Raw genomic sequence first — 24,851 nt, 5'->3', positions numbered from 1 at the left:
TTTTTCCTTCTTTTTGCAAGTTTTGTCTGTTTTTTTTTTGGCCTTGCTGCATGGCATGTGGGATCTTAGGTCCCCCAACCAGGGACTGAACCCGTGCACCCTGCAGTAGAAGCATGGAGTCCTAACCACTGGGCTGCCAGGGAAGTCCCTGCAAGCGTCGCCATTTCTGACCAAGATCGAAGTTCAGCCGTCAAACGGAGGGCTGTAGACAATGGCATGGCCCTGGCGGGTCTGAGGGCATGAACTGCTGGGCATCCTTGGCTAGATTGCTTTGGAACTCCCAGAGGGAGAAGTGAGGAGGAAGTACAAGCCAGAGGTCATTTCTATCAGCTGATCACCCTGTTCGATGGTGGCTGGGTTAGTGGGAGGGAGGAAGCCTCAGGGAGGGTGTGGCAGGACAGACCTACATTTGTGGGAGCTGGAGGCACTGGGCAGGTGGCCACAGGGAGTGCCGAGGGGGTACTCACGGTGCCTGCATAGTGGACAAGCTCGAAGTGGGCCTCGGGCCCCTTGCCCTTGCTCCCCTTGGGCTTGAGGAAGTTGCTGGACTTGCCCAGGTGGTTGTCGTACAGGGCTGCCTTGAACGTGGCGTCGGTGGCCTTGGGGAAGACGCACTGTTCCTCCAAGATGGAGAAGATGCCCATGGGCTAGAAGGGAAGAGGAGCGGATGGCATTAGAGGGGGCCGACAGGGTGACTCTGGTGCTGGCCTGGGGCTGGTGGAAGGGGTGCCCCAGACCCCATGTGGCCAGCCAGGATGCAGAACTCTGGGCAGTGACCTCTGGGAATGGTCTAGTCTTCCGTGGCCTTCGAATACCACGACCTTTTAGACTTGGAAGAGGCTAGAATTCATCAGGTCCAAGAGAAGGGAAGACTGACGTCTCTGAGGGGGCTGCATAGCTCCCCAAATGCTAATCCCACCCAAATAGTGGTGCCAGGCAGGCTTGGCTCTCAGAAAAATGGTGACGTCATCAATGACACCTGTCTTCTCTTCTAAGGCAGACTCCTGGAAGAAGGCAACGCTTGATCCCAAAGCTCAAGCATGAGGGCGTTTCAGGCTCTGTGACAGCTGGACAGGCAGGTATTTGTAGGTACTGCAGGACAGGCAGTCCCCTGCCTGTTTTGGAGACTTTTCCAGGGAGGTAAGGCTGGCCCCTATTGAAGACCCCTGGCTGCCTGGATGATAGCTTCTCTATGATGGGCCTGAGGGTGAACCTCGGAGACAAGGTATGTTCTTTCTTTATTTTTTTAACTTTTTACTTTGAAATAATTTCAGGCTTGCAAAAATGGTGCAAAGCATTCCTGTATATCCTTCATCCAACTTCTCCAAATGTTACCATAACCTCTGTACATAATGATGAAAACTAAGAAATCAAACTAAGAAATCAAAGTCTGTTCGGACTTTGTTCAAATTTTGTCATCTGTCTTTTTAATGTCCTTTTTCTATCCCTTTTCTGCATTTAATCAAACAGTATATATTATTTTTTCTTCTCTTTTAAATTTTTTTTTAATTTTTTTTTTTTATAAATTTATTTTATTTATTTATTTTTGGCTGCATTGGGTCTTCGTTGCTGCACGCGGGCTTTCTCTACTTGCAGCGAGCAGGGGCTACTTTTCGTTGCGGTGCATGGGCTTCTCATTGTGGTGGCTTCTCTTGTTGCGGAGCACAGGCTCTAGGTGCGCGGGATCAGTAGTTGTGGCGCACGGGCTCAGTTGCTCCGCGGCATGTGGGATCTTCCCGGACCAGGGCTCGAACCTGTGTCCCCTGCACTGGAAGGCAGATTCCTAACCACTGCGCCACCAGGGAAATCCCCTTTTAAATTTTTTTAAAAGATTTATTTCACTGAAGTGTAGTTGATTTACAATTTTGTGTTAATTTCTGCTGTACAGCAAAGTGATTCAGTTATACATGTATATACACATTCTTTTTCATATTCTTTTCTATTATGGTTTATCACAAGATATTGAAGATAGTTCTCTGTGTTATACAGTAGGACCTTGTTGTTTATCCATTATATATATAATAATTTGCATTTGCTAATCCTATATATTCCTGAATGAGGCCATTTGTTAAAACATTCCCTATGGTGTGATTACAGGGGAGGCTAATAGATGGCCTTGGTTAAAACCCAACTCTGCCGCTCATAGGATGGATGACCTTGGATAGGTGACTTCCTTTTTCTGTGCCTCAATGTTCCCATCTGTGAAATGGTTATAATAAATTCCTCCCCACCATTGGTAGCTTATGATGATCCAATGAGTGAAGGCATAAAACAGCCGAACTAACAGTGGCCATTGCAGTGGCTGTTGTACCCATTTTGCAGAGAGGAAGCTTGAGGTCAGATAAACTGAGGTCATCAGCCATGTTGCTGACTCCCCTGAAACCACAGGCCCCAGTGAAATCCCTTCCTGAGATGTGCCCCAGGGTCCCGACCTCTCTCCAAGCCCCTCCTTTGAGAAGTGTGGTACCTTTTCCAGGAGGTCGACGCAGGCCTGCAGGTCAAGGCCAAAGTCGATGAAGACCCATTCAATGCCCTCCTTCTTGTACTCCTCCTGCTCCAGCACGAACATGTGGTGGTTGAAGGACTGCTGCAACTTCTCATTGGTGAAATTAATGCACAGCTGTTCGAAGCTGTTGAACTGCGGCAGGAAGACAGAAAGAGGTGCATTAGCCTGGACGCAGACACAGCCTCTCCCGGGATTGAGAGCTGGTCCACAAGCAGAGCTAAAGCTTGCTGAGGGCCGACCAGTGTCTGGCATTTCCCCGGATACACCCACCACCCGGTCAGCGCTCCCATCGGCCCTGCGAGAAGCCCTTCTCAGCTACCCTCCCCTGCAAAGGCACAGAGCCCGGGCCACCCAATGCTGCTGCCAGCACCCGAAACTCAGACTCTGGCCCCGTGTGGTTCATGAACATCAACGTGCGAAGAACCATTTTATTTCTCGAGATGGATCATTTGAGATGCTTTATGGGTCTGACCGCCTGTATGCCTTTAGACAGTTCTCTCTCTCTCTGGTTTTTCTCATCCTCATCTGGACGATGCAGCTGTTTGAGGGGTTTATAAGCCTTTTTATTTTTTTTAAACCAGAGACTGCTTTCTCTGAATGAAACCCCGTGCTGAAGCCTCATATGAAAAACAGGTCAAAGGAGAGGTGCCATTGTCATCCCAGAGCAACCTGCATGGAGCACGTACACGTGTCAGAGCCTGGCTAAGCTGCATCTGCTCAAAACCCTTCCAAGGCAAGAATGATCAGCGTCCTCATCAAAGACGGGGACACGGAGGCACACAGCTTGGAAGTGGAGGAGCTGGGATTCCAGCCCCATTTGTCTATCGCACCTGCCCTGCTGTTGACACAGGTCTCCTCTCTCCCTGGCCTCACCCTGCTGGCCATCAGCGGCTGCCCAGGAGTCCAGGCAGCGTGGTTTGGAAACTCTCTCTGAGGCTCTTTCCACCTATGGAATTAAATGATTCTACTGTAGACAGCAGCCACATTAGCCTTTTAGAGCCTGAGAGAAATTGGGCTAAACTGTTTTTTTTTTAACCCATCTGTGGTTAGTAGAAATCTTAGAATAATAGGACAGTGGAGCTGAAATGGACCTTAGAGGTCATCTCTTCCAGCCTGCTCATTTTAGAGTTGAGACAACTGAGGCTCAGAGAGGGATTGCCACTGTCCGAAGGCCACACAGCTAGTTGGTGGCCAACCCGAGTCCAGAACCAGGTCTCCCGACTCCTAATCATGCTGCCTCCAATTACAAAGGTAAAATCTTCCTGACCCACGGCACTCGTCTTATGATGAGACCTGAGCCTCATTTGTGTGGGCAAGAGGTGGGAGCCATCAGTAGTGTGCTGATAAATCAGCTCTCTCTCTCTCAAAAAAAAAAAAAAAGCCTGATTTGTAGTGTTGGCTGATCTCCATGGTGTAAATACACCTCAGACATGTGTCAACAGGATGGCAACTGGTCACAGAGTTCTTGAAAATTCACCAGTCAGTTCTGGTGAGCCAGTACAGGCTAGATCCAGCCAGCACGGCGCTCATTCTATGTTATGTTCTCCCCGTTCTTTGTGACTTGGCACCGTACAAATGAAGATGGAACTTTCCGGAGACCAGAAGTCAGAGAGCCAGGAGCAGACTGAGAGGGGCTGGCCCCAGGTCCAAGGTGAGAAACAAGAGAACCTTGGTGAAAAGTCGCTTATCAAAGGAGGGTGGCCACCCCAAAGCAGAGACGGAATGCAAGGCCAGACACACCTCAAAGATCTCGAAGCCGGCAATGTCCAGCACCCCGATGAAGAACTGCCTTTGCATCTTGGTGTCCAAGGTCTTGTTGATCCTGACCACCAGCCACTTGAACATCTTGTCATAGATGGCCTTGCCCAGGGCCCCGATGGAGTTCTGGCACTGTTCCATGTTCTGGCCCTTCTGCACAAACTCGTTGCCTACTTTGACCCGGGGCCTGGTGATGCCCTTCTGGAGCTCCCCAGAATTGAGACCCATGAGATGGGCGACTTTGTCGGCCACTGAGTAGGGACGGAAGAAGCAGGTGAGTGAAAGAAAGATGGTACCCTGCCCCAGAGAACCCCAGCACTGTCTATCGTGTTTAGAGAAGGGGTTGGGGGGAGGAGGAGGAGACCCCCATGTTGCCAACAAGAAAACAGAGGTCTGAAGCTGTGTCATAGATATACCGTGGAATACTATGCAGCCATAAAAAGAACAAAATTTTGGCATCTGCAGCAACATGGCTGGACTTGGAGATCATTATGGTAGGTACAATAAGACAGATAAAGACAAGTACTGTATGATATCACTTATATGTGGAATCTAAAAAATACAACAAACTAGTGAATATAACCAAAAAGAAGGAGACTCACAGATATAGAGAACAAACTAGTGGCTACCAGTGGGGAGAGGGAAGGGGGGGAGGGGAAAGGTAGGGGTAGGGGAGTAAGGGGTACAAACTATTAGGTATAAAATAAGCTACAAGGGTATATTGTACAACACAGGGAGTATAGCCAATATTTTATAATAACTATAAATGGAGTATAACCTGTAAAAATTGTGAAGCACTATATTGTACACCTGTCATTTATATAATATTATACATCAACTATACTTCAATTAAAACAATTTAGGAATGAGGGGAAAAAAAAGAAAACAGAGGTCTGATACGGTTTCCACGCTTGCTCAAGGTGAAGGGGCAAAGCAATATAGAAGCCAAAATTATGTCTCCGACTCTGTCATGCCTTCCCAAGGATCTTGATGTCTGGATATCAAAGGAACATTCTCGGTTTACAGCGTGTCTCTGAAATGTGCAGGAAGCCCTAGAGAGCCCCGAGCCCCTACCCCCGCCAGCTGCTTCCTCCCTGCACGGCCCCCGCCCCACACCTCCCCTCCGTGGTGTCCACTTCAGCCTGCTCCTCTCTGGGCTTCTGCTTGAACTTCATGTTGCCAAAGTGCATGATGGCCCCAGTCAGCTTATACACGCCGATCTTCTCCTCGGGGCTGAAGCCCAGCACGTCAAAGGCTACCTGCAAGGCCACAGGGAGAAGAAAGCCGAGAAACTCCTGGCTCCCTGTTCCCCAGAGTGGAGGACACTGTGGGGTGGCACCTATGGGCTGCTGCGGCACGCTGTGGATTCTGGAGGTCAGACACACCCTGACCAGAGAGAGGGAGGACTGTTTTCCTCCAAGGAGTCCAGACCAGATGCTCCATGAGATAGTCATTGTATTTCTATAACCTCTCTGGCCTCAGTTTAGTCTTCTGCAAAATGGGTGGTGGTAGGTGGTCATAAGGATAAACCAGAATGATGTGTAAATGTTTAGTCCTGTGCTTGACACATAATAATAACCAGGAAGTAGTGTTATTCTTCCCATCATTATTACTGTTTAGGCTCCTTGCTGGGTACCGGGAGAAGGGGAAGGCAAAGGTGCATCAGGAATCAATTCGGCTGTCAAGGAGGAGAGAGTACACAGTATTCCTAACAGAATTCTCAGGTGCTCCATGCCACAAAGAAGGAGAGAGAGGGTGTTGTGGGAACTGGTGAGACTAGAGGGTCACGTCTAGCTGGGCTGGGGAGGAGGAAAAGTCACATGGAGTAGTCGGCCCCGTTAAGTCCCTATTGCTTTCCAATTCAACTCTGCAAAGAGAAACTGCTTGCTACGACAGCCTTGGGGAAAATGCCAGCTGCAACCCCGGAATTCTCCATGGGAGAATCCAGGCTGCTGCCTGGTGGCTCTGAGTGTCCCCCCCCCCATCCCCGACCCACCCAGTACTGGTGGCAGTGCCTGCAGGGCCCCCAAGTTTCCCTGTCTTTTACCAGCCACGCTGAGTACTCACGTCTGTGACCTGCAGCTCCTCCCCGTCGTCCATGTTGTCCACCATGGTGACGCCCTGGCTCACCCAGCAGTACTGCTTAGGGTTGGGGACCAGCAGCAGACTCTCTGCCAAGAGCAGGAAAGCGGGTTAGCAGCTTGGTGACACGCGGTTTTCTTCTTCATTTTTAACCCATATTTCTCTCTACATGCCTCCCATGTGCCAGGCATGATGGTGTCATCGTGGGGGTTACAGGGCTGAATACGACGTGGTCCCTGCCCTCTGGGATCACCCAGAGTCATGGAGGGACTTGAACAGGGCATATGAAGAACTTTAGAGTGGCAAGAGGGTCTCTGGAACTTCGTTGTGCCCTTTGTCACTTGGCCCAGTACCTGGCACCTAGGAGGCAACCAGTAGATATTTTTGGAATAAACGAGTGCATATCTTTCTCCTTTCTCTCTCCTGTAAAGAGAAGGTCGCACTCAAAGGCAGAAGGTAACAGGACAGTTGCAGCAGGCAATAGTAATCACTTGCATATAATATGCATGGGATGTTGTCACTTTTACAAAGAAATATGCTCACTTCTATTTTTCTTCAAATATGTGCCCCTCTTGGTCTATCTTTGTTTTTTCACTTTTGGAAGAGACATGGATGCAAGAAATATTTTCCTCTCCTTTCCTCTCTACTGTTGAGAAAAACTACAGCCCAGGAAGGAAGATAAATGGTGGCTGCCACTCTGCTCTAGGGTCAGAAAGGCAATAGAGCTTGGTGGGGAGTGTGGTAGACAGGAGCGCTTGAGCTCCATCCAAAGGGTCCACCACCACTCAACTGCCTTGATCAGTACTACATGGGAGGGCAGGCGCATGGCTACCAGATCTTCTGCTATTCCAGAGAAACCAGGAAATAGGGTTTTTAATGTGAAGTTTTCTAATTTCAAAATGGCATATATTAATTAAAAAGTACACTGTGTCCAACACAAATAAAACACACCTGTGGGTGGGGAATGATACTCAGTGCCTTAGTCTCTGGCTGGGTTAGGAGGTGTGTATGTGGAAGACTGAGCCTTCATCCCTCTCTGGACCTTAGATCCTGAGCAGGTCTGCCATGGACAGTTGAGCAGGTTGTTGCTTTCACAAGGGCATCAAGCTGAGGGGGTGAGTGCAGTGTGCTTGCCAAGCTGTGTACTCAGTGGGCTACGTCCACTCAGAGGGGAGCCTATCACATGCGGTCGTCCTGGGCTGACATCTCTGCTGCTGTCCGAGCAAGACACGGGGGGTCTAAAGCCCTATATCCCAGGTCCGTGTCTCAGCCATGAGTTGCAGGCATCTCAAGGCCCCATCTGTGAAATGGGCCAACAATAGTGTGAAGCCTCATAGGCTGTTGTGAAGATGGATGTGAGTAGAACTTTGAGAAACTTCCCTGTAACCTCTTCACATAACTCTAAACTAAACGGATTCATGTAGAACTGCATGTATGACACCAAACCCTCCATACATGGGAATGCTTTCGTTATTGAAAACAGAGGAAAAGCGAGTTAAGGGACAATCGGACAGACATAAAGATCTTTACCGACAAGCTCAGGCTTCTTGTTAGAGAGAATCTGGTAGAAAATGTGGTAGCTCCTCTCAGCTGCTTGCTGTGAGATGACACGCGATTTCTCTAAGAGATCTGGAAGAGAATAAGCAGACATGCCCATGAGTTCAGCCCATTCTTCTGGAGTGCAGGACTCCATGGAAAGCAGGGTTCCCCTCCCCATAAAGCCCAGGGCCATGGCCAGTCACGGGTCCACTCTTCTTCTGCCCCAGACCCACGGCCTGGGCGGGGGGCTGGCTCCTGAGGTGGGGGAAGCCGGGGGCAGGGCCGGCCTCCTGGGTGTGGCAGGCTGTGTTCAGAAGGACCCCACACTTGAGTCCCTCTGCTGCTGTTTTGAAATTCTTAACGCTTTTTGAACAAGGAGCCCCGCGCTTTCATTGTGCGCTGCACCCCACGCATTGTGTAGCTGGTCCCGGCCCCAAGAACCCTCCCAAAGCGGCCTGACTCACAGCTCTCGATGTCAGCTCCGGCCAGCTTGCCTGTAGTTCCGAAGTGGATCCGGATGAACTTGCCCTGAGCAGGGAGGAGAGGGGAGGGTCGTGAGGGGGGACGTGTGCAGCTCTAGACCAACTTGCGACCCGGGTTTGGCCGCCCCGCCCCCCGAATTCTAAGGGCACCGCAGGAAGGTAACTGGGCCAGAGGCGGCTGTATGTGGAGTTGTGGGTTTCCCACTCGGATGGGCAGAGAAGGAGGGTCTTGGAGCTAAATCTAGGGTCTGGGGGTAGCCTGCAGCTTTGGGACCTTGTGGGGCAGACGAGTGCCCCACAGGAGGGGCTGGGGCCCTTTGGAATTCGGCTTTGAGGCAGGAGTGGTGGGAATTTGGCCAGCCACATATAGGGGGCGCTGTACCACGTCTCCTTATGGAGAGACACCACATCCCTCTCCCTGACCTTTGGCAGAACCAAGGACAAACTCTCCTGGAAATAAGACTCTCTGTATCTCCATCACCTTTTGCCCTCACCTCTACTCACCCGCCCCCACCTTCTCCCTGCCCAGCCCTGTTTCCCCAGGCAGTGAGAGGCCCCAGCCGGAGATGGGGGTTCAGCAGGGAAAGGCAGGGCACTACAGAGCTCCTTCTATGACCCCAGCTCCCACCAGACCAGCTTCAGAATCCACCAGGGCCCCGGGGACAGCGCCTCTTCTACATCCGGCCAGCCGTGGTCCCCCTGGTCGGGGGTGGGATGTTGTCAGCTTCAGCCACTGCAAATCTCTGGCTCTCCTGTTTTAATTTCTCAGCCCCTCCATCACTGTGTACCCACATCTCTGCATTCAAGCACCTGGATGTCAATACTGAACTGGGCTCTAGTTGATATAGACCCTGACGTATAAAAATCTCTGGGAAGGAGATGCCATGACTTGACTCATCCCATTGGTGAGTTTCAATCAGCCCTGATTTCATTCCTTGGAATGGGGTGATAATGCCTGTCCTGCCACCCCCAGGGCCACCAGTGCCACTGTCACACTTACGAAACGGGAGGAGTTGTTGTTTCTGGTGGTCTTGGCGTTCCCGAATGCCTCCAGCACAGGGTTTGCCTGGATGATTTGATCCTCCAGGGACCCCTGACCCAGAGAGAAACACAAGGTGGGGTGGCCTGTCAGCTGCTGCCTGGGGACCCAGGGCTTTCCAATGACAGTGGCGTATGTGCCAGGAACCCAGGAGGGGCACAGCCTTGGGGAGGCAGGGAGAGCGGGACTAGAGGGGACCTGGGAGGAGGGCCACTGCCTAAGTAAGGACTGTCCCCCTGCAGACCCTGATATTGGAGGGCCCCTGCCAGATGAGAGGCTTTGACTCTTAGCTGCTGTTTCTTCCTTTTGCTCTTGGTGGAGAGATTCCTATGTGAACCTGAAAACCCTTCCCCGGGCATCCCTGGTCTTCCACCGAAGTCCTCCTTTCCTCTTTGTCAGCTTTTTACAGCTGCCCCTGGCCCAGCTAGTGCTCCCTGCACTCTGGGGCTGCCAGGGCCTGCAGAAGCAGCTTAACCAGGAGCTGGCATTCCCCTCTCTACCCTGCTAAGCACAAGGGGCTCTAGCATTGGCACTTCTGGGGGCAGACGTGGCCTGGGGTATCAGAGTCCATCCAGTGGGTCAGATCCGGGACTGCAGCCACCTTCTCCCTATGGGTCCCCACCCAAGTCGCTTCCCTCTAAGCCTCAGTCTCCTCATCTGTAAAGCGGCCCTAACCCAGAGAGCAGCTGTGAGGCTCACGCGGGCTCTGCTGTGTGTACCCAAAGACGGGGAGGGGGCTGGGGATGAGAGGCCCCGAGTGTGCCCAGTCGGCCCTACCTTCCCATCCGAGGACTGTTTGCCAGTTCCTCCGATGTTGGCAAAGTACTGGATGACCTTCTTCGTGTTCTCAGTCTTGCCTGCACCAGATTCTCCACTGCAGGTGGAAAAAGGGAGCAGACAAGTGAAGGACAAAGAGGGGATCGGCCGCAGGGAAGCAAAGCGATGAAAGGTACGGGCTGGGCATCATTACATCGCACCCATCAAGGACAGACAGGGTGGGGCAGGAGGGGACTTGGGGACATGGAGACCCCCACCCCCCCACTCGGTTTAGCAGATGCAGCCTTAGTCGTCCCCGCTAAGCCCACTCGCCCTCTTCCTGCATATTTCCATACAAAGTCCTGCCAATTAATTCTAAGAAGGCTTAATGACATGTGTTAAGACACAAACCTAATTATATGTCTATAGACTGAGAGGCAGGAGGGACACTTACGTGATTACATAGACTGATTTTCACGCTCTGTAGGGAGGGAACCGTCAACAGGAAGATGTAATTAGAAAACACTTAGAAACTCGACATTTGGCATCACCCTAACCACACCGTCTGCATCTCCCTGCATCCCACCCGGCTTGGAGAATGGCTGCAGTGGCCCGCGGACGCCGAAGACCTAGGATCCCGTGGGGTCTGAGGCTACACGCCTGCCTCTGCAGCCCACAGCCTTGCAGAAGGGGCCAAAAATTTACCAGCCACTCTGTTTCTATAAGCACCGTCCCATGAAGCTGCCTAGTCGTAAGCAACATAAAGAGAAATAGTAATAAAAATCACGTTGTACTATATGGTGAAGATCGCACAGGGGATGGTTAAGGGTTGACTTGAGTTCTGGACATTATTTAGCTTGGCATCCCATGTTTTTGTGATGCTTAAATGAGATGGGGTGTGAGGTAGGGCAGGTACTTAGCAAGTGCACTCACCGAGCAATATTTAAAAAAATCTTCAATGGGTGATGAGGGGTCAGGGTTGGGATTGGGTAGCACATGGGTCTAATACATCTGGAGCCCCAGTGGCAAAGGGACTTTTCTTGCCCTGCCATGACAGCCCCAGCAGACCCCATTGCACGCACCCATGAGCATGTCGTGGTAGGCGATGTCCGAAATGGAGAAGAGGTGGGGCGGCATCTCCGTACGCTTCTTGCCTTTGTACATGTTGGCCACGCGGGCCCCGTAGATGGGCAGCTACCGGTAGGGGTTGACTGTCACGCAGAACAAGCCTGAGTAGGTCTGGCGGGAGAAAAGGAAGATGGTTAGCTGGCCCTCCCTCCTGATGCTGTCTTGCCTCCAGATCCTGGCCCATCACAGAGCATCCTGGCTGGATCATCCTGTCAACCTAGACAGGTACAGTGATGTTCTCTCTGGGGGAAAAAATCTATGTCTGAGTCTTTATTCAGTAAACAAAACCAGCCTTCTCTTTAATGTATATCTGTTTCATTTTCTTTTGGCTTAATTATCTGAATCCATAACATAGTCATTTGTATGGATAAATATGCAGCAAAAGGTCCCCCAGCTGCTCAGTGTCTGCCCCCTCCTCCCACAGGGAAGCTCCGTGTTGGTTTCTAATACCCCTTTCCACGGTTTTTGATGCACATATACAAACAAATCCAGAGACACGTTCACATCCCCTCACCTTGTTTTTAAAACAAGCAATAGTATTCTATGATACTGATTTATTTTTATTTTTTTAATTAAAACGTTTTTTGAAGTATAGTTAATTTACAACGTTGTGTTAATTTCTGCTGTACAGCAAAGTGATTCAGTTATACATATATGTATATTCTTTTTCATATTCTTTTCCATTATGGTTTACCACAGGATATTGAATACAGTTCCCTGTGCTATACAGTAGGACCTTGTTGTTTATCCATCCTATGTATAATAATTTGCATCTGCTAATCCCAAACTCCCAATCCTTCCCTCCCCTACCGCTCTCCCCCTTGGTAACCACAAGTCTGTTCTCTTTGTGAATCTGTTTCTGTTTCATAGATATGTTCATTTGTGGCGTATTTTAGGTTCCACATATAAGTGATATATGATACTGTTTTATGTCTTGCTTTTTCCACTTACTCTACGGGGGAGATTTTCCATGAGGGTTCACGGAGTCCTTACTATGTGGACACAATCCAACTGGTGGACAACTGGGTTTGATCTACTCTTAAGAAGAAACACCACCTTCTCTTTTCACCCCATGGCAATTTTTTAAGGAAATCATGCCAGTTTTTAAAAATCAGAGAAACCAATGAGGTAGTGAAAGAAATTATTTGAGGGCAGGAAATGGCCAAATCCATGGGTCCCAAACTTCTCCTGCTGGACACTCACATTGACCTCTGGTGCCCCCTCTTTTCACGTAAACTTTAAAACTTTGCATTTTGGTCCAAGTGGGGATACACGCCCCCACCCCCAGTTTCTCCTTAGCAGAGCTGCAATATATTGCATTTTTAAAGGGAACCTTATTAAATAGAAAGTGATCCAAAGAAAGGGGAGCAAAGAGAAGAGGAAGAGAACCCACGTAAAGACTTGAGAGGATGAGTCACTGTGTCTTATCCTGGGACCCAGCCACTGAGTCACTCTTTCCCTCCAGCCGTGTCTGCAGGGTGGCGTGGGGCAGGTAGTGGACCAGAAGCTAGTTCTGTCCCTGTTTGGGTCAGAATGTAAAGGAGAGGTCCCCCGCCACCCTTGCAGGAGGGACACGAGAGGGCAGCAGTCGGGGCCTTGGAGCTGTCCTGCCTGCCCCAGTTTTTCAATCAGTGGTTCAACCGAGGTGTTTGGATTTAAGAGGAGACTCCTGCCTTGGTCCCTCAGGCCACACTCCACAGAGCCTGCAGCCCCTTAGCCCAAAGACATGGTGTGGCCACCCACAGGAGCAAGGGCTCAGCTGCAGGGGGGCCCTGAGTAAGCACCAGCCCTGAGCTTGGCCACTGAGCCCACACGGACATTCTCAGCCAAAGCTCCAGGCTCAGCCAGGGGCAGATGTGGCTCTTCCCAGGCTGAGGTTCAGTGATGCCCCACTAGCCTCCAGGCCCAGCAAATATCCCCAAGAGCTTTCCAGAGGTCCTCCAGCACTGCATGGGGCTATGGTGCTGCTGAGGGTCTGAATCTGGAACTAAAGTAGTGTTGAGGAGGACAAGGGGAGGAAGCAGGTGGCAGTTCTCTTGGCTGTCACCAAAACCCAGAAGAGGAAATCCCAGCGGCCTCTGACCTTGAAGTCAGGCCCCAGCTCACTTAGTACTACCGGATAGCCTCTTTCCTTTTTAGTAAAGACATCTAGAGAGGCAAACACCAAAACTTCCTTATATCCCATTTTGAGTTTAGCCACCAGCACCTTCGGGAAGTCTTAGGATTTCCAAGATGGTCAGGGGGACTGATGGTAACCCGCTTTGCTCATCCTAGCACAGGGCTCAGTGTTTGTTGAATGAATGAATGGTTGGATGGAATTGGCTAGAAGGAAGGGAGAAAGGAAGGATGGAGGAAGGAAGGAAAGGAGAGATGAATGGATGGACGGAGGGTGGATGGACGGACAGGGAAGGCCGTCTACTGAGGCCACATGAAGTCACTAGGGGGAAAATGATGTTTTGATTGGAGAGTTTGCAGGGGTGGGGTCAGGAGGAGGACTTCCAGATGACAGCCTCAGCAAAGGGTGTGTCAGCTGCCCATGGGGATCGTACCATCACTGAGATGCCAAAGCCTTGGGGTGGAAATTCTAACACATCAAAAACGTGGTCCCTCTGCCCTTGTCCCAGACATAATGTGTATGGGTTGCTGGGGAGGGTAGAGTAGCTGCCCCCGCCCCATCAGGAGAGGGGCAGAAGATCTGCAGCCTCCCCTTCCTCCCCACGCCCAGCCCTGGCACTCACATAGATCCTCATGTTGACGTAGCGTTGACGCAGGTTGTCCAGGACGCTGGCCTCGTTCAGGAAGGTCATGTCCGCCATGTCACTGACTTGGTAGAATTTGGGTGGGTTCATTTGCTGGATATCATCCTTCTTCATGGTGAGCGTCTGGGGGGGTCAAGACACAGCAGCACATGCATTAAGACATAGTACTGTCACAGCCACAGTGGCATCGGGCACAGGGTACCACCCACTCTCTGGTGTCCTGCAAAAAGCTGGAATCAGTGGGTCCACCTCCTGGTCCAGCCATGTCTCACTGACTTGGGATGGGGAAGAACTTCCAAGGCCATATGAGCCCTAACTGCCTCCCCTCTGAAGTAGGGATGACAGTGGCTTCCTTGGCTGGTTGCTGGGAGGACTATATATGAACTTAAGTGGCATCAAGTAAAAAGACCCTGAAGTTCCTTCCCTACATTCAGAGCACCTCGACCTGTGTTTCTCTTCCAGCCAAGTCCATTCTGGTAGCTGATCAGAACTTGCTCACTGATCCCAGGGACCCTTTGCAGAGATGTGACTCTTGGCTCTCTGCCTTGAGAATTAGTGGTGGTTTCTAAATAGCAATGAACTTTTCCATTAAAAATAAAAAGACATTCCCCTGCTCCCACCAAACCACCTTGAAGGATAAAACTGAAAGCAAGCAAGCAAGCAAACAAGACCAAAAAAAAAAAAAAAAAAAAAAAGACAACAGTGATGAGCAGTAGATATTTTAGGGTGAAAATAATATAGCATTAAGAGTCTGGAGCTCCTGTGCACAGCAGGCAGATCCCATCCCCACTCTGCACCCCAATTTTTCCTCTGTAAATGAAAACTCATGCCAGCTCTTAAATGGCAGTGTCTGGGTCCAAAGCTCAAGACATGTGATCCAGAAAACAAATATCTTTCAGCTGCCTGAAGCCTGAGATGTCAGGCTTAAACACCTACTGGGATTTCTGGGACTTTTAATAATTTATGAGTCCAACAGGCAGATAATTTGAAATCTTGACAGTTCTGGAAAATCCACCCAGTAATGGTCACCACACCCCTAGTAAATCAGGCTAGGTTTCATTCAGAGTCCATTTCTGGTAGTTGCTGATCTCTGATCCTCGCCCACAGGCAAACTCTTCTCTTACAGCCCCAGCAGAGAAATGGAAGCCTGTGCCTTTATCGCAGGAGCCAGACGAGTCGGTCTTTTCTGTCCCAAACCCAGCTGGATGGCCTGTCTACCGCAGATGCTCACAGAAGTTGTGTTGTCCTTAAATTTCACCCAAACTGGGGCCTCTGGGGCTCCACTCTCATCATCCATCATTCCTGGCAACACTGCAGTGCCCTGCCTTTCTGAAAAGGATGTTTCTCCTGAGAGGTAAGCTTGACTTTCATGTTCAAACCCACTTTACCACAGCTATAGCCTCATCTTTCTGTGGCCACTCCCTTCAAAGGGAGGGAGGCACACAGTAAAGCTTAGATGTTGCAAGTTCTGATCGTGGAATGTCTCTGTTCTTTTATTTGTGAAATTAACCAAGGATTGACTTCACACTTCCCGGCTGCAGCCCAACCATGGAAGATGGGGTGGTGCTGTAGAGGGGTCACGGGCATTGGAGCCAGATACAGCAAGCTTTGAATCTGAGTTCATCACTTCCTGTCTTTGTGACTGTAGGCAAATTACCTAACATCTCTTTGATCCTCTGCAAAATAGGGTCCATACATCCTACTATATCAAGTTATTGAAAGGGTTAAGCAAAAGGTCTAGCGCCTCCCCAGGAGTCTGCTCCAGGGGAGGGGTTTCATGAACCAAAATTTCTATCCACTCTCTCAAGTCATGCCTTGTAGCTGAACACTGTGGACCAGCAGAGAGTGGTGTGCTAGTAAACCGGCTGCATGGGAAAAAAAAAAAAAAAAATCCCCGATTTGTACCATTTGTCAATTCCACCATGGCTGACATCAGGCTGCCAAAGGTTTAACAACCAGTTGCAAAGCCCCCGAATGTTTAGCGTTAGATCCTTACAAGGCAGGGCAAGCCAGCCCCAGCACACCACCTCCATGCAGCAAGGGGCTTGGTGCCACCACCTGTAGCTCATGACGCTGGAGAGCTCACCCAGGTGGGCCAGGGTGTCCCGGGGCCCTGTCTCGCATTCCTCATGCCATCATGGGCACATAGCGCAACTCCTGATGGGTGGGATGCTCCTTCTCGTTCTTAGAAAATAGATTCCCCATGAAAGGTGTTTGGGGCTTTAAAGATAAGTAACTCTCCTGATAATCTCTCTCACACATGCACTGTTTTAGAGCATACAAAGTACTTTCATGTCCTATCATGTTGGACTCTCTGTTGTAAGAGAGCCAAAGCTCAGAGAGGGAAAGTGTCCTGCTCAGGGCCCCACAGCTTGAGTGTCATTGAGTCTGAACTTGAACCCAGCACAGGGGACTCGGAGGCGTCTGCTCTTTTTGCCACCTTGCCTCTTGAGCCCGGGCGTCCACCACTCGTAAAGCTCAATTTCATCCTGGGGATTATTTCCCACCCACCTGGTTGGTGATCGTCTTCACGGTGACCTGGTCGCCCTGTTCGGACTGGATCTCCCCAGAAATGAAGCCCTCCTTCTCATCCTGGACCCAGCAAGACCTCTTGATGTCATAGGGCTTGTTCATGGCTTCGATTCTCTCCTTTTCGGAAGGTATCAGGAAGGGCATTGGGTCCACATCGTCCCCACATTCGCCTCTGGATCCACTGGGCATCGTGGCTTGGCTGAGGGAGGAGCAAGAAGGAACCACGGGTGGGAACCAGGACTTCCCTGGGTGCTAGAGGGGAAAGAGAGGATAGTTTGCCAAGACTGTTGTATAGCCTGGGGCAAATGCCTGGGAGAGACATGGGGCTGCTTCTCTCATGTCACTTTGAATGTCTTGCTGCTATTAGATCTTAGTAACCAAGAATAAGAGAGAAGCTGATAACTCCTCAGAGTTATGTACCCCTAGCCACCACAAAACACTTCTGCATCTGTGGTCGCATATGCCCCTCACACTAAGGCTGTGAGGTAGGGATCAGGGAGTCCATTTTATGGAGGGGAAGACGAAGGCCAAGAGAGGTTAAAGCATGCACTTTTAACCATGAACTAGGATGAGAAAAGGATTACCACTTGGTTTTCATTTTCCCTTAAGGTCTGAGCGGAGGCCACAAGCCACCGTAGTACCAGCACTGCTGTGGCTTGTCCCCAACAGAAATCACAGCTATTCTCCTTTCATTGTAGCAGGCATCTCCAAATATGACTTACCCTCGTCTCAACTTTGAAGTGATGGTCTCATGAGACCCTCGGTTAGAAGTTATTTAAATCTACTAACAAAAAAGTACACTTTTAATTGCTATATCACAAACTGATTTTGTAATATTTTGATAACTGGATTTTAATACCACTGGTTTCCTTTGTGACCCTACGTAGTTTATTTTATGCATTTAAAAACTCTAATCTGAGCAGAGGTCCACAGGCTTTACCAGATGCTAAGCGAGTCCCTGGTACAGAATAATTGCCCCCGGTTCAATGGTTACCTCTCTTAAGATGAGGCCAGCCTGGGGTCAAGGCTGGACCTCTTGGTTTCCAAATGCAGACAAACCAGGAAGGAGGAGGACTGGGGACTTTCAGTAGCAAAGAGAGAAGTCAGGGGCATCGCAGTTTGTCTTGGGGGTGAAGGAACGTCTTGGAGGTTTGGGGAGGGTGTGGTTCTGAGCCCCATTGTCAGCAGTGCTGTTCTCAAGCCAAGGGTAGAGCCTCCACCTTTAAGTAACCCAGCTGGGGATGGAGCATCTCACGACCGTGCCCCCAGACACCTGCTACACCGAGGTATCCTCGGGGGAGCTCCAGCGTTTCCTGCCAGGGGTCCTGGTGTTTCCAAAAGAGGCTGAGCCAGGACAGGCAAGCGATGGAGGCAAAGCCAGACACTTTCTCCTCTTCTCATCTCGCTGTGGGGTCCAGCTTAGAGTTCTGATTGGAGCCTGGGTTCCCCAACCCCAAAGCTGGTCCATTTTGCAGAAAATAAGACTGAGATAAGGGGTATGGGTGGGGTGGGAGGGGGTAGGGGTCCTGTGCCTTCGTGGGCCACTGACCTCTTTGTCCATCTGGTGATGTCTGTGGTCTCACTGGACAAAATTTTAAATTCAGGTAATAAACTGTATAAGATCACCAAGGTAACAAATGACATTGAAATGTAATTAACACAGTACTAAACATGCATGATACAGCACTACGTGTGCTTCCTAACGGCAGGTCTAATAACCACTTTAGTTTTGAAGCAACCGTGAGAATTAACAATCTTTTGACCTCTCTGCAACAATTGTAATGTGATATGAAAATATAGGTGACTTCCGTTGCTGACAAAGTCACAGGTATTGCTAATACGACTGTGTTAAAAAGGGGAGGAAATGATACATTTCAGTTAAGGGTAGTGAACATCATGATGCAATTGTTTTCCCCCTGGAGACCCCCCCAGCCCAGGGTAGGAACCCTGCCTGATCCCTCCTGAGTCCCGTCTCTGGGGAGCACGGGGCTGGGAACCTTGGTTTCTGCTGGTAGCTTTGGACGGTATTTGTCCAGCATCCAGGGGACCGGGCTCTCACTCAGCTCTGCCACAAGTCACCGTGGGCAGCTCAGTGGCCTCATTGTCCCCCACCCCCTTTCTGGAAGATATGACTGCGCGACATAAACTTCCTTTTGCCATTTGTTGTCCCTGACGACACCAAAGCATTGCCTTTTTGCGGTCTCATTTTCGTGGTTCTGTTTGACATAGATGGAAGTCACCAGGGACACGAGACCAAAATCCACATGAAAAGAAAATGCGAGGGGCTTCCCTGGTGGCGCAGTGGTTGAGAATCTGCCTGCTAATGCAGGGGACACGGGTTCGAGCCCTGGTCTGGGAAGATCCCACATGCCGCGGAGCGGCTGGGCCCGTGAGCCACAATTGCTGAGCCTGCGCGTCTGGAGCCTGTGCCCCGCGACGGGAGGGGCCGCGATAGAGAAAGGCCCGCGCACCGCGATGAAGGGCGGTCCCCGCACCGCGATGAAGAGTGGCCCCCGCTTGCCGCAACTGGAGAAAGCCCTCGCACGAACCGAAGACCCAACACAGCCAAAAATAAATAAATAAATAAATAAATAAATAAATAAGAAAATCCTTAAAAAAAAAAAAAAAAAAAAGAAAATGCGAGTATCAGCAAGGTCAGATTTTTAAAAATGCATTAGGCTTGTCATTAAAACAGAACAACTGCTCCTGTCTCAGCGCTGGGTTCCTTTTTAATTGTCCTAATGGGGGAGGAAGGGCCAGAAATTCTCCTTTGTTTATTCCAATTAGGCTGCTTGCTTTTTTTTTTTTTTTTAATTGTGGTTTTGCCATGAACCACAGGCTAAGGTATGATGGCTGTTGCCCTGGCCTGGTGGCCTGGGGCACAGACCCCTGGGACCAGGCACTGCCTGAGGGCTGTGCAGGCCACTGACACTAGGTCCCACCCCTCTCAGTGGCCACCAGCCTCCTGCTCAATTGTGACCCCACCTTCCAGGGCCGCCTGCATCCAAACCACTCCTGCCCCCTCCCCCCGCCCCCAGACAACTGCTTTTCCAGGCATCTTTGATAACCAAGACCCATTTTTCAAAATCATGAACCACAAAACAGAAAAAATTCAGCTTGTGGAATGCAAAAGCTAAAAGGGTCCTCAGGGGGGAGAGATGCATTACAGAGTGTGGGAAGGGGGTGGTGGGGATTGAACCCAGCGTGACTCCAGCATCCCCTCAGTCCCCTGGGGGGAGGCGGGTGGTGCAATGAAGTGGGGTTGATCTGGGTTCAAATCCTGTCTCGCTGTGGAACGAGGCAGCTCTCTCCTGCCCCGTAGATCCAGATCCCTTGGAGCATTGGATGATGTGCCCACTCTGCAGCCCCTCAAGAAATGCCCACCCCCTAGTCCCCCTTGCAAATCTCTCATCATTACATCTCTTTTCCTCTGGAGGCTTCTCCGCGGCACCCCCTCCCGGTTTCCCATCTCCCCCGGCATCCTCTATGGTACCCACCTGAGACCACACTGGAAGAGACTGGGTGCCCAGCAGAGGCTGGCCATTCCCTTTTATACCTGCCCAACAGGTCTGAGCCAGCAAAACTTAAAAAAGAAAAGAACCTCCCAGGTCTCCAGTGGCTCAGCTGGCCTCACCTTCCAGGGCTTGACTGAACACTCCCGGGTCCCTTAGGGGGGATCAGTGAATGCCCTGATTCTAGGACATTTGCTTTCCTCCTATTGCCCTTGTGGGGAAACTGGTGACCTCAGCCCAGGGATGCAGGCTGTGGGCAGAAATAGAACAGCTGGCTAATGAGTTTTCCTCTTAAAGCTGTAACTGCACCATGGAGGGGGCTGATGATCAAGGAGTAAGGCCCCGGGTGGGCTCATCCGAAGCCTTGGGCATGGATGAGCCTGGATAACATTTGGTTGATGACTTTGTCCCTTTCACAAACTCAGGACAGAAATACGAACTTGGACTTCCCTCCCTTGATGATGGCCGTGGGCCCCCTCCAACCCACCATGGCACCTTGGTGTGGTGGCAGCTTTGAGTTCTAAAGCCTTACCTCTAATTCTTCCGTGGTTTTCCATGCATTTCATGGCCTGGAGCAAGTCCCTGTCCTCTCTGGGCTTGTCTTTCCCATCTATAAAATGGGATGGATGGATTCTAAGAGTCCTTTGTGCCCTTCTCAAGCTTGGAGATGGCCTCTGGGTCTGGAGGGAGAAACTGCCTGGGGGACTTTCTTCCTGGCTTCTGCCATCACCCCATCTCCACCCCCAGGTCCCTAATTCACTATTATTTTAATTGATAAAAAAGTAACATAACATTAACCATTTTAAGTGAATAACTCAGTGGCATTTAGTATATTCACAACGTCATGCAACTGCCTACCAACTCTATCTAGTTCCAAAATATTTTCATCAGCTCAAAAGGAAACCTACAACCCATTAAACAGTTTCTCCCCCAGTCCTTGGCAATCACCAATCTGCTCTCTGCCTTTATAGTTTTACCTCTTCTAGGGATTTCATATGAATAGAATCATACAGTATATGACCTTTTGTGCCTGACTTCTTTCATTTAGCACGGTTTCAAAGTTCATCCACATTGTAACATGTATCAGCACTTCATTCCTTTTTATGGCCGAATGATCTTCCTTTGCATGGATGGACCATAGTTTCTTTGTCCATTCATCCATTGATGGACATTTGAGTTGTTCCCACCTTTTGACTATTGTGAATCGTGCTTCTGTGAACATACATGTGCATATATTTGTTTTCAATTCTTTTGGGTATTTACCTAGGAATGGAATTGCTGGGCCATTTGGTAATTCTCTGTTTAGTTCTTTGAGGAATCACCAAACTGTTTCCACAGTGGCTGAATCATTTCACATTCTCACCAGCAATTCACAAGTGTTCAAATTTCTCCATATCCTCACCAACACTTGTTATTTTCCTTTTTAAAAAAAACTATGGGCGTCCTAGTGGGTGGGAAGTGGTATCTCATTATGGTTTTTATTTAGATTCCCCTGATGAATGATAATGTTGAGCATCTTTTCATGTGCTTGTTGGTGATTTGCATATCTTTGGAAAAATGTCAAGTCCTTTGCCCATTTTTAAATTGGGTTGTTTGCCTTTCTGTTCTTGAGCTGTAAGAGTTCTTTATATATTTTACATACTGGGCCCTTATCAAATATGTGATTTGCAAATATTTTCTCCCATTCTGTGGGCTTTTTCAGTTTCTTGCTAAGTCCTTTAATGCACAAAAGTTAATTTTTTTTTTTAGTTTTATTTTTTTAATTTATTTTTTAAATTTTATTGAAGCATATTTGATTTATAATGTTGTGTTAATTTCTGCTGTCCAGCAAAGTGACTCAGTTATACATATATATATTCTTTTTCATATTCTTTTCCATTATGGTTTATCACAGGTTATTGAATATAGTTCACTGTGCTATACAATAGGACCTTGTTGTTTATCCATCCTGTATATACAAGTTTGCATCTGTTAATCCCAAACTCCCAGTCCTTCCCTCCCCACCCCCCCAAAAGTTAATTTTAATGAAGTCCAATTTATTTTTTATTTTGCCACCTGTGCTTTTGGTGTCACATGTAAGAAACCGCTGCCAAATTCAAAGTCATGAAGGTTTGACGCTGTGTTTTCTTCTAAGAGTTGTATGGTTTTAGCTTTTATATTTAGGTTTGATGCCTCAATTCACTCTTAAAGGAAAAAGGAACCCATCTGAGTACAGAGCTGATTTCCCTTTTTGTCTCTCTGGGTTGGGGCCCGGGAAGCAGCTACTTTAAACCCAAAGAATCTTTTATTTAGTACCTAGTAATGTTCTGCAGATGTTTTCTATTATCATCTGATCCCTACAGCACGTTATTGTATTCTGAAAACCGGAAGCTGGCAATGAAGAATCATATTGATAAGCAGTGATGACATTGACCTTTAGCAGCACCTGCTCTGCCAGAATACTTCACGCCTGAGGATGAACCTCACTTCTCCCATGTGGGACCTCAGTTTCCCCAAAGGTAAAATCAGATTTTGACTGAGCTGCCGCCAAGCATGGCTGTCCGCAATGCTGCCGAGGCACCACTCCCGCCCACCTGCTGCTCTCCAGAGTCGATCACCAGACGGGGCTGGTCTTCATCTCTTCAGCAGCAGGACTTTTAAAGGGCAGACCTTTGTGCAGAAGTCTGGTTTGTGCAGGATAAAAGTGGAGCTTCTCTGGGTAGAGCAGGGGAGGAGGCCTCCCCACCCCCACCCTCCCTGGGGCCTTTGAGGACAGCACCCAGACAGCCAGGAGAGGCAATGGGGGAGCCCTCCCCTGGCAGTGGTGGCCTGGAGTCCATCCTTGGCATGCAGTGCCCCACCCAAAGCCCGGGGTCCTTCTGGCTTCTTCCGGTGATGATCTTGATGATCGTCATCTTCTGGCTAATGAGCAATGGGAGTGGGCAGTGAGAACCGGGACCCGGCCCTGCCGTGATTCTGGGAAGGGATGTTCCCCAACAGCAGGTTTTCAGCCCGGGCCCCAGCGGGAAGGAGCCCGCTCCAGTGGGGTCACTGCCTAGAGTGTGATGAAGAGACTCTTGACTAATTGGGGCAACCTTACGGGAAACCAATGGAGGACGGTGAGGTACCCTCCCTACCCCTAGAGAGGTGACCGCAAAGCCACCACACCCCAGATATGGCTGTAGGAAAGGCATGGCCCTTAGGGGCTGGCACAGCTACTGCCCAACCAGGCCCAGCAGCAGAGCGGGGACCTGGGGTGGCAGCGGGGGGCAGAGGGGAAGACCAGCCTCCTGGGACACGGAACAGGGTGGTGAAGGATGGCAAATAGATCTGGAGCAAATGTAGGACATCCAGCACCTGTCTCTTCGTTTGAGCTTCTACGGGGGAGTTTTTAATGGTCAGCATTCCAGAAAGTTCCATCTCAGTAGTGTGCTTGGGGAAGGCCCTTGAAGTAACTGTCAGGTGACTGCTACCTCCCAAGAATAGGTGAGCGCATGCATTGTTCTCTGCCTTTAAAAATACACTAAGAGGGACTTCCCTGGTGGCACAGTGGTTAAGACTCCGTGCTCCCAATGCCGGGGGCCCGGGTTCGATCCCTGGTGAACTAGATCCCACATGCATGTCACAACTAAGGAAGCCCATGTGCCACAACTAAGGAGCCCACCTGCTGCAACTAAGACCCAGTGCAACCAAATAAATAAATATTTTTTAAAAGATACACTAAGAATCGCATTGGACTTGGAGTCATCTAGCCCCTAAAGATACCAGCGGGAAGTCTAGTGATGTCTTTCTATAGAAGGCAAGCTGACCTGAATCCCCTTGGGCGAAAAATTCCCTGGAGTCATGGATTGGTGTTGGTTCAACCACGAAAACAAAGGGCTCCCTTGTCCATGAGCTCATTTGGATCCTTCCAACAACCCAGACAGGTGCATAGGGCAGATGAGTAATGACCTACTTTTAGCAGATGAGAAAACAGAGGCTCAGAGTGGTGAAGCAATTTGCCAGAAGACACACAGCAAGTCAGTGTCTGAGAAATGACTTTGTTTTTCTTCCTAGCACTTAAATCACTCTCCAAACAATGCATTATAGATCTACTGGATGATTTGGGGGGTCTTGCCTCATAGAACATAAGTATGGTGAGGGCAGGGGCTTGGTCTCTTTACTGGGAGGCACTAGAGTGTGGTGGTCAAGAACTTGGACTCAGAAACCAGATTCTCTGGGTTTGCCCCTTATGAGCTCTCTGTGCCTCAATTTTCTCGTCTTGAAAATGGGGATAATAGTGGTACCTACCAAATAGGCTTGTTATGAGAATTAAATGAGCTCATACAAGTGCCTGACATCTATTAGACGGTCAATAAATATTCGCTGAATGAAGGAAAGCCCAAGCCGTGTATGGAAACAATGACACTAAGTGCAATACTCTGTTCGGGGGGTTGTTGAGATGGAAGTTGTTCTTGTCATCTACATCCAGAAACCCCTGGACTTAGCATACACGGAGGGCTGGGCCCTGCCCCTAAGCAGCCGGCTTAGGAAATAGGCCTGATAGTCCTTATGTGTCAGTCTCTCCCCCCATCCCCCTTCTTTCCTTTCCCCAGTCCCTTGAGCTCTGTGCCAGGTTCTTTGCTACCCCAGCAAAGACATACAGTTAACTAGACTCTTCCTCTGCCTCCGAGGAGTTTGCTCTGTTGACTCTGTGCCTCTGGTGGGGAAACACTGTGCTGAGCGCTGTAGCGGGAGAAGGACTGGGGAGGGCAGACGAGACTGGAAGATAAAGGTGGG

The 24,851-nt window shown here is 49.7% G+C and overlaps 1 protein-coding gene across 1 annotated transcript in view; it reads right to left on the bottom strand.

Moving 5' to 3' along the window:
- Positions 1-11,341, bottom strand: part of LOC103000862 (myosin-16-like) — a 51,016-nt gene extending 39,675 nt beyond the window's left edge. Inside the window, 11 exon segments of the mRNA XM_057530066.1 lie at positions 468-647; positions 2,468-2,638; positions 4,247-4,515; positions 5,379-5,523; positions 6,332-6,435; positions 7,877-7,975; positions 8,350-8,413; positions 9,368-9,460; positions 10,184-10,280; positions 10,625-10,643; positions 11,245-11,341. Of these exon segments, the coding sequence (XP_057386049.1) occupies positions 468-647; positions 2,468-2,638; positions 4,247-4,515; positions 5,379-5,523; positions 6,332-6,435; positions 7,877-7,975; positions 8,350-8,413; positions 9,368-9,460; positions 10,184-10,280; positions 10,625-10,643; positions 11,245-11,326 (1,323 nt within the window). The 5' untranslated portion in view covers positions 11,327-11,341.
- Between the last annotated feature and the right edge of the window lie 13,510 nt (positions 11,342-24,851).

Source organism: Balaenoptera acutorostrata, chromosome 15, assembly GCF_949987535.1.
Source record: "Balaenoptera acutorostrata chromosome 15, mBalAcu1.1, whole genome shotgun sequence".
NCBI classification, from domain to species: Eukaryota; Metazoa; Chordata; class Mammalia; order Artiodactyla; family Balaenopteridae; genus Balaenoptera; species Balaenoptera acutorostrata.
The sequence above is the reverse complement of the archived record's forward strand: the minus strand, read 5'-3'. Positions and strand labels throughout refer to the sequence as shown.